Source organism: Pithys albifrons, chromosome 9, assembly GCF_047495875.1.
Source record: "Pithys albifrons albifrons isolate INPA30051 chromosome 9, PitAlb_v1, whole genome shotgun sequence".
In the NCBI taxonomy this organism is placed as follows: Eukaryota; Metazoa; Chordata; class Aves; order Passeriformes; family Thamnophilidae; genus Pithys; species Pithys albifrons.
In genome coordinates, this window is record NC_092466.1 from 3,256,717 (window position 1) to 3,265,240 (window position 8,524).

Genomic DNA, 8,524 nt, shown 5'->3' on the forward strand with positions numbered 1-8,524 from the left:
CCAGGAGAGCTGGAGAGGGACTGGGGACAAGGCATGGAGGGACAGGACACAGGGAATGGCTTCCCACTGCCAGAGGGCAGGGATAGGTGGGATATTGGGAAGGAATTCCTGGCTGGGAGGGTGGGCAGGCCCTGGCACAGGTTGGGCAGAGAAGCTGTGGCTGCTCCATCCCTGGGAGTGTCCCAGGCCAGGTTGGACAGGGCTTGGAGCAGCCTGGGCTGGTGGGAGGTGTCCCTGCCCATGGCAGGGGTGGCACTGGATGGGCTTTAAGATCCCTTCCGACCCAAAGCATTCCATGATTCTGTGATCCTGTGAATTTTACATCCATTCACAACTCACAACATTGATCTTAGAGATTTTGTGACCTCCCACCTTGTACAAACACCATCCCTTCCCATTCAAAATCCCTTTCTGCAGGGAAGGTGTTAAAGTCACCAATTCCTGAGAAACACTCACTGCTAAGATCAGTAATTATTTTCCTGTATCCAGGGAAATGCTGATTGGAATTATCACAGATCTCTTCATATGTGATTAGGAAAGAGTAATGTAATTTTCCTCCTCTGATGCTCAGTGTAATTATCCACAGCCCTGCAAAGCAGGTGTAAATTGTATCAGAAGTGCTGGTTCCAGGCCAGGTTCCCACCACAAACCAGCTGAGGGCATGGCCAGGGGGCAACTGGCTGCAGGTGGGCATGGGGAAGGTGGGGCACTGGATAGTCCTGGGCCCCTCAGTTCAGGAAAGAGATTGAGGGGCTGGAGCAGGGCCAGAGAGAGCAATGAGGCTGGAGAAGGGACTGGATGTGGCACTGAGTGTCCTCTGAAACACCTCCAGGGACAGAGAATCCAACACAGAGTGCTCTGGGCTGGTGATCACAGTGGGGTTGGATCATGAGTTGGACTTGATGATCTCAGAGGTCTCTTCCAACCCAACTAAGAAGAGCAACGAGGCTGGAGAAGGGACTGGAGCACAAGTGCTGTGGGGAGAGGCTGAGGTAGCTGGGGGTGTTCAGCCTGGAGAAGAGGAGGCTCAGAGGTGACCTCAGCACTGTCTGGAACTGCCTGAAGGGAAGTTCTGGCCAGGTGGGGGTTGGTCTCTTCTCCCAGGCACTCAGCAATAGGACAAGGGGGCATGATGGGCTCAAGCTCTGCCAGGAAATTGAAGTTGGAGAGCAGAAAAAACTTCTTTGCAGAGAGAGTGCTCAGGGATTGGAATGGGCTGCCCAGAGAGGGGGTGGATTCCCCATCCCTGGAGGTTTTTCAACTGAGCTTAGCCGTGGCACTGAGTGCCATGATCTGGTAAAGGGACTGGAGTTGGCCCAAGGGTTGGACTTGATGATCTCGGAAGTTTTTTCCAACCCAATCCACTCCATGGATGTGGCACTGAGTGAGAATCCACCACATCTTGATCCAACCCTACTGTGATCACCAGGCCAGGGCATGGAGTGCCCTGGGCTGGTGATCACAGTGGGGTTGGATCAAGGGTTGGACTTGCTGATCTCAGAGGTCTTTTCCAACCCAATCCATTCTATGATTCTATTCTATGATAGAGCAGAAATCAGGGCTGGTTCTTGGGCTGTGCACAGGGATGACACAGCTCTGTCTGACAATGACAAAACCCATGTGCCATTAAAACACACAAACCCAGCAAGAAAGGTGGTTGCTGTGGGTCTAAGCAGCTTCAGGGTCAAACCCAGCTCCAGGTGAAACTGTTCAATGTCTTCCAGTTGATCTGTGGAGATTTGGATCCAGCCTTAAGCCTTCAGAACTTCACCCAGAAGCAGCATATCATGACCATGTGGAAGGTGGCATTTAATATCTCAGTATCATAGAATCATAGAATCACAGAATCGATTGGGTTGGAAAAGACCTCCAAGATCATCGAGTCCAACCCTTGGTCCAACTCCAGTCCCTTTACCAGATCATGGCACTCAGTGCCATGGCCAAGCTCAGTTGAAAAACCTCCAGGAATGGGGAATCCACCCCCTCTCTGGGCAGCCCATTCCAATGCCTGAGCACTCTCTCTGCAAAGAATTTCTTTCTGCTCTCCAACTTCAATTTCCCCTGGCAGAGCTTGAGCCCATCGTGCCCCCTTGTCCTATTGCTGAGTGCCTGGGAGAAGAGACCAACCCCCACCTGGCCAGAACTTCCCTTCAGGCAGTTCCAGACAGTGCTGAGGTCACCTCTGAGCCTCCTCTTCTCCAGGCTGAACACCCCCAGCTCCCTCAGCCTCTCCCCACAGCACTTGTGCTCCAGTCCCTTCTCCAGCCTCGTTGCTCTTCTCTGGCCCCACTCCAGCCCCTCAATCTCTTGCCTCAACTGAGGGGCCCAGAACTGAACACAACACTCAAGGTGTGGCCTCCCCAAGGCAGAGTCCAGGGGAAGGGTCACTGCCCTGGGCCTGCTGGCCACGCTACTTTGGATCCAGGCCAGGATCCCCTTGGCCTTCTTGGCCACCTGGGCACACTGGTGGCTCCTGTTGAGCTTCCTGTCCCTCAGTTCCCCCAGGTCCCTCTGCCTGGCTGCTCTCCAGCCACTCTGTGCCCAGCCTGGAGCACTGCAGGGCTTGGGGTGGCCAAAGGGCAGGACCTGCACTTGGCCTTGTTGAACTCCATCCCATTGCAATCAGCCCATCTCTCCAGTCTCTCCAGATCCCTCTGCAGAGCCCTCCTGCCTCCCAACTTGGTGTCATCAGCAAATTTGCTGCTGATGGACTCAATCCCCTCATCTAAATCAGATGTCTCCAATCTTAACTCCATTTTCCTTCTGCTAGATAACCTCTTCAGACCAAAGGAAAGGTTCATTCCTGAGAAGGAGATGCATATGAGATCTAAAAGGTACAAATCACTCTGGTTTACACTTTGCTCATGATTTTCTTCCATGGTAGATTTGGGGCAGCCCTGCCCTTTGAGCACCACTTTTCTACCAGTTTCAGACAGCATGGCATGAAAATGAAGTCCCCAACAGGTACCTCATGTTGGACTTTCCAAAATGGAAGCAGTGCAGTCACTTTGGGGGTTTCTTTTCACCCTGATCATGGCACAAAGGATGGGAATTACAACAAATTATGAGGAATGTGGTGTGGAATCTCTAATTGCATTGTGGGCAGCAAGAGAAGCTGCCAATGCCACCATGGGCAGTTCCTCCTGGGTTTCAGAATTCCCAAGATGTGTCCCATTCCTCTTCTTCAAAATCTCCTGCCCAAAGAGGCTGATTCAAGGAGCTGGAACTGCAAAATATGGTGTGGGAAAAGCAGAACTTTGTGTGCATGCAAAGAACAGGAGTGGTGGGAAGGAAGGTCCAGCTTTCCTTCCAGACTCCTGGGAATGTTATCACTGATTTGAATGGAAAAGGTCAGACCAGAAGTCACTTTTTTAAAGGCAACTCGTGTTGTTTTTTAAATGGAAAGATCATGTTGTTTTTAGAATGGAAATTTCATTCCTTGGTGAAAAGAGTTCCTAATGACAGTGAGGAAATGTTAGCAGGTCATAGTCTTATAATGATGGTTTTCTCATATTTTAGTAAAATACTTGAAAATGATTGCTTGGCATTAATCTTTTGACATAAATTTAAAAAAAAAATAGTGTGCAGGCCAAATTCTGGTTTGAATTATGTTGCTATAAATTGAAACCAAGTCCCCTGAGCTCGTTAGAAGCTACTGCAGAGTTCCATTGCTGCACTGAGATACTCTGATCCCATCTCCTTCTTTATCTTTTTTTAATTCAAAAGTTAGAATTTTCAACGAAATTTTCAGCAAGTCACATTTAATATAAAACAATTGTTAAAAATTTCTGATTTCTGTGTATTAAATCTAATTCAGGTCCTTAGAGGTGCCCATTAATGACAAGTATTGCAGGGAGGGCAAACATTTCCTGTAGGAAAAATGAATTACTTGTGAGTCTCACAGATGACACATGAACTTAATTTTCTGAATCCATTGCAGGATTTATGACAATTTACCTGAAGTTAAAAAGAAACAAGAAGAGAAGCAGAAAAGGATCATCATCCAGAGCAACAGGCTGCGAGTGGAGATGTTCAAGAAGGTGAGGATGAACTGGGAAAGCCAAGGGGAGTTTGGCAGCCCTGTGAGAGACTGTGCAAAGCCTGAGGGCAAAGGGTGGGGTTTAAAGCTTGTCCTTAATTCTTTAAACCTGAATTAACAGCTCGGATTGACATCCTGAACCTTCACAGAATGGTGGGATGGTTGGGGTTGGAAGGGACCTTAAAGACCATCTCGTTGGTCATGGGCAGGGACACTTCCCACCAGACCAAGTCTCTCCAAGCCCCACCTTGGAAGAGGCACCTCAGACTTCTGATTTTTTAAAAAAAATGAGTGATTTTTATGGTAGAACTCTGGAGGTGCAGATTGGAGGCATTCCCAGGCAATGCTGGTCCACGCTGCACACAAGGACCACCTTCTCCTTCACTCAGCGCTCTCTTCCTCCTCCTCCTCCCAACACCCTTCCTGACCAACATGGAAAAACTTGCAGTGGTTCCTTCATGTTTTGGGCAATGTCACCAGTAGATCTGAAGTCTGGGAATGCCACTCCCTTCTCACCTGAAGATTTCTACCACCTCATGTTTTTTAACAGCATTTTAAGGCTGCCTTGCATGATTTTTTCCCAGCAATTACTGGACCAGCTCCTGCACAGAAACACAGAGTGACAAAGGAGCCTCTTGCCCATCATCCTAATTGGATCTTGAATGCCTTTGACGGGTAGATAAGCCATAAAATTAACTGTTATCTCAATTACCTGGAGGTCTTTTTCTTATCTTTGGCTCGTTATATCAAGAAAGGTCGTTTGTATTTCAATTGAAATTTTAAGGCAACTTTCAAGTAATGAAAAACAGTCCAACAAAGCAACACAGATGTCTCAGAGCATCACCTATTGCTCAGCTCACCCAGAGGAAATAATTTCAAGAATTTTTAATGCAAATATTGAATTACGACGGTGTTATTTATGTTAATCTCTTTATCAAAGTGTTCTCTGTAGCACCAGGAGAGGGTTTGTAAGATGGGGAGACCTGATTGGCTCTGAAGTTATTCTGTTAATTGATTTCCTGCGAGTTAAACCCTTGAAGTAATAAAGAAAAATGAATGTTGTGATTTGTTATGTTTAGAAAGCAGTTGAAACAGCATTGCCACAGAACCATGGCAGCAGCAGCAGCAGCTTCACTTTCATACTTAACATACCAAAAGGGACCAATATTTCAGCTTTTTGAGGAACTCTCCTCCTGCTCCTACAATGAACCTCCCTAACAACATTACCCATTAAAGAGCAATATTTAAAAATTTGTTTATAAGGCTTTTTTTTTTCCTTCCACGTTTTTCATTGTAATGTATATTTTACTCCACTTCTGTGAGCATTAAGTATTTATAGAAAGGGCATATTAAGAAGTGGTGCCAAGAACTGTGTTTGCATCAAAACTGCACAACTCAAACCATCTGTAACGTTTCCTCCAAAAATATTTAAATCTTTATTTGTACATTTTGGAAGTAAAAAAACAAGCGGCTTACGAACCAAGTGGAGTTTATTTATGGAATAAAGGATGAGGGTAATATTGATCCAACTGCTCTGTTGTTATTTGGTGCTGTTAAATATAACACAATTCTTGAAACTGCTGGAGAAGTCGTGCTTTTGTACCCACCAATCCTCTGGTAAAAAAATACAGTAAAAAAAAAATCATTGCAAGTGTTAATCTTTGTTGCACCAACACCCCATTGAGTGTGTTTGAGTGAGGCTGGAATTTGGCCTTTGATATTTATGCTTTATTTTTCTAATCCAGGCTGAGATGGAAGGTCAGGATTTTTGGAAGAGGGATGTTTGTGAGCTGGGCTTTGGCCACTGTGATACCCTCCAGCTGTGTGACCCGTGCTGGACACAAGGACCTGCTTATATTTTGTGCTCTCTGTTGGATTCTTTTGCCTTTTTGTGTTTCACTAAACACAGGAATAACAATGTGGATTTTTGCTCCCAGAGAAGACAGAGAGACCTGTTGAACAAAGTCCTGAAGGGAAGTTCTGGCCAGGTGGGGGTTGGTCTCTTCTCCCAGGCACTCAGCAATAGGACAAGGGGGGCTCAAGCTCTGCCAGGGGAAATTGAAGTTGGAGAGCAGAAAGAAATTCTTTGCAGAGAGAGTGCTCAGGGATTGGAATGGGCTGCCCAGAGAGGGGGTGGATTCCCCATCCCTGGAGGTTTTTCAGCTGAGCTTGGCCGTGGCACTGAGTGCCATGATCTGGTAAAGGGACTGGAGTTGCACCAAGGGTTGGACTTGATGATCTCGGAGGTCTTTCCAACCCAATCCATTCTATGATTCAATGATTGTATGAAATATGTTGCATTCCAGATAGATACCTCCAAAAACTCATCCAGCAGTTCAACACATTTGCAGAGGACATGGAAGGGAAGGTGATGATGGCTGTGAGGAAGAAGCTGCTGGGGTTCTTCCTCAAAAAAGATCTTTTTAACCAAGCAAGTATTGCTGTACTGGAAACCAGAGTCAAGGCTGGACCACAGATGAGTGAGTAGAACTCGTAAAAGGAACTACAAGAAGGATCATCCTCTGAGCTTTGCAGCTCAGCTCTGTGGTAGATCTCTTCTCCTGAGGGTTCTTTGATCCCTCTTTCTGCTCTCCAGGAGAAACACCTGGCCTGCCTCAAGCAGGAGGGTCTTTCTCTCTCTGGTGGCCTCCTGGGTCTCCACCACAGAGGGATAAATGCACACACCCACCCGTGGTCTGCCAGAGTGAATCCAAAGGGTTCTCTTTCAGCCTTCCATCCAGTTCCAGCTCACTGCAACAACTAGAGACATCTCCTACAGAATCAGTGCCCAAATCCCCTTGGAGTTCAGTAGGAACTGAGCATTTCACCCCCTTGGTTTATTAGTCTCTGGTTTCTTGACTTCAGAGAAAAGCAGCTTTGGTTCTTCAAGTTGTACCCTCAGGAACATTTCCTGCACCTTTGTGATATCCACATTTAAACCTGCTCTACTTTATATCTTTAATCCTGCTTGTAGTCTCATTCTAGAGTCACAGCAAGACATTTGGGCATGGAGAGAAGACATCTGGAATTCAGTGGCCGTGGAGGGCACAGCAAGACACCCCGTGGGTCAGGGATGGACACCCAGAGCTCCAAAACGTCTTCTCTGGCATAGTGGGAGACACAGAATCTGCTTTGTTGGGTGTAAAAGAGTATTTTCCATGGAAATCAGCCCTTTGTCCTGCAGGATGGCCAGGAATTCAGGGCAGATGGCTTAACCTGGCCCAGTGTGTCCCTGCTCTGTGCCCATCAATTCTTTATGTCTGTGTAAATGTATATTGTGTATTTGCCACACTTCTCACTCTCTGGTTGGGAACATCACACAGGGGAGCTGATCCTCCTGAAAAATCATGGCACCCACGTGATCCTCAGGAGGACATGAGTGATGTGAGTATTCCATGGGATGAACAGGTGGCTTTTTGGTCCTTGGTGCTCCCGTTGGTGTCCTGAGCAAGGACATGACACCTTCTCAGGCGACCTTGTCTCCTCTCACTCTTGCTGTTGTTGGGGCTGGGATGCCACACCAACCTCCTGCAACTTCTCCCCTGGCTCACAAGCAACTCCACCTGTTCACACCTTTAAGCCAGTGCTCTACTCAAAAAATTCTTCTGGGTTTGTATAAGGGTTATTTCCATTTTTTTTTATTTCCTCTAAATATAATTTTCAAAATCCTCAAGGCAAATACGTGGCATTTTGAGGTGTTGATTCTCTTGGGAGCATAACTAGTGAGGAAAATGCATGATGCAAATCACTGTCTGGGAATGTTTGACATGACAGGAAACCTTTGCTTGAGAAAATCACAAATTATCTCCATTGCAAACCTAATTTCTCCTTCCGGGCCTGAGAAAAGAAGGTGTCTGGTGAATTATCCAGCAAACAATTGTGACATTCATTTCAGCTCCACAATCCAGTCATTGTGACAGAAAAGAGATTGTAGAGGAAAATGTAACTTCAGGAAAACAGGAGCCTCAGTGACACAGCCCTGTACAAGCAGGAAGCAGCTTAAGGGAGTTCAGAGCTGGGAAAAAGAGTGGTGGGATTTCACCTTGTAGGGGCTTCAAAGCAAAGAGTATTTGCCATCAGGTAAAAAAATCAGGGATCACCCACAGTGCTCAAACTCTGGGATTTTCCTTCTTGTTGGAAAAACCTGCTGATGGAGTTCAAGTTGTCTGAGTGTCAACCCATGAGCTGCACCTTCAGGAGGGACAAACTTCCTGCTGGAACAACTCGACAAGGATTGACACATCCTGTACCAGGCACTGGTCATATCTCTTGGGTCATCTCTGCTCATCTGTACCTGCCCACAGAGGGGGATTTAATAATTAATGTTGTCTGGGGGGAGATGTTCACATGGTTGGGGGTGTTGAGGCACAGAACCTGTGTTGGTTTGTCACCACACTGACCTGGCACTGTCCTTCCAGGACACAAAGCCTTTCCACAGGGTTGGAATTTTGCATTATTTGAAACACAGAGTGGTTTAGGTGTGGT

General features: G+C 46.7%; 1 protein-coding gene across 1 annotated transcript in view; it reads left to right on the forward strand.

The window, feature by feature from the left end:
• Nucleotides 1–5,633, forward strand: part of C9H10orf90 (chromosome 9 C10orf90 homolog) — a 78,554-nt gene extending 72,921 nt beyond the window's left edge. The window contains exons 6-8 of the mRNA XM_071563616.1: nt 2,771–2,834; nt 3,941–4,040; nt 4,624–5,633. Of these exons, the coding sequence (XP_071419717.1) occupies nt 2,771–2,834; nt 3,941–4,040; nt 4,624–4,662 (203 nt within the window). The 3' untranslated portion in view covers nt 4,663–5,633. The remainder of the gene's footprint in view (nt 1–2,770; nt 2,835–3,940; nt 4,041–4,623) is intronic.
• Nucleotides 5,634–8,524: the final 2,891 nt, after the last annotated feature.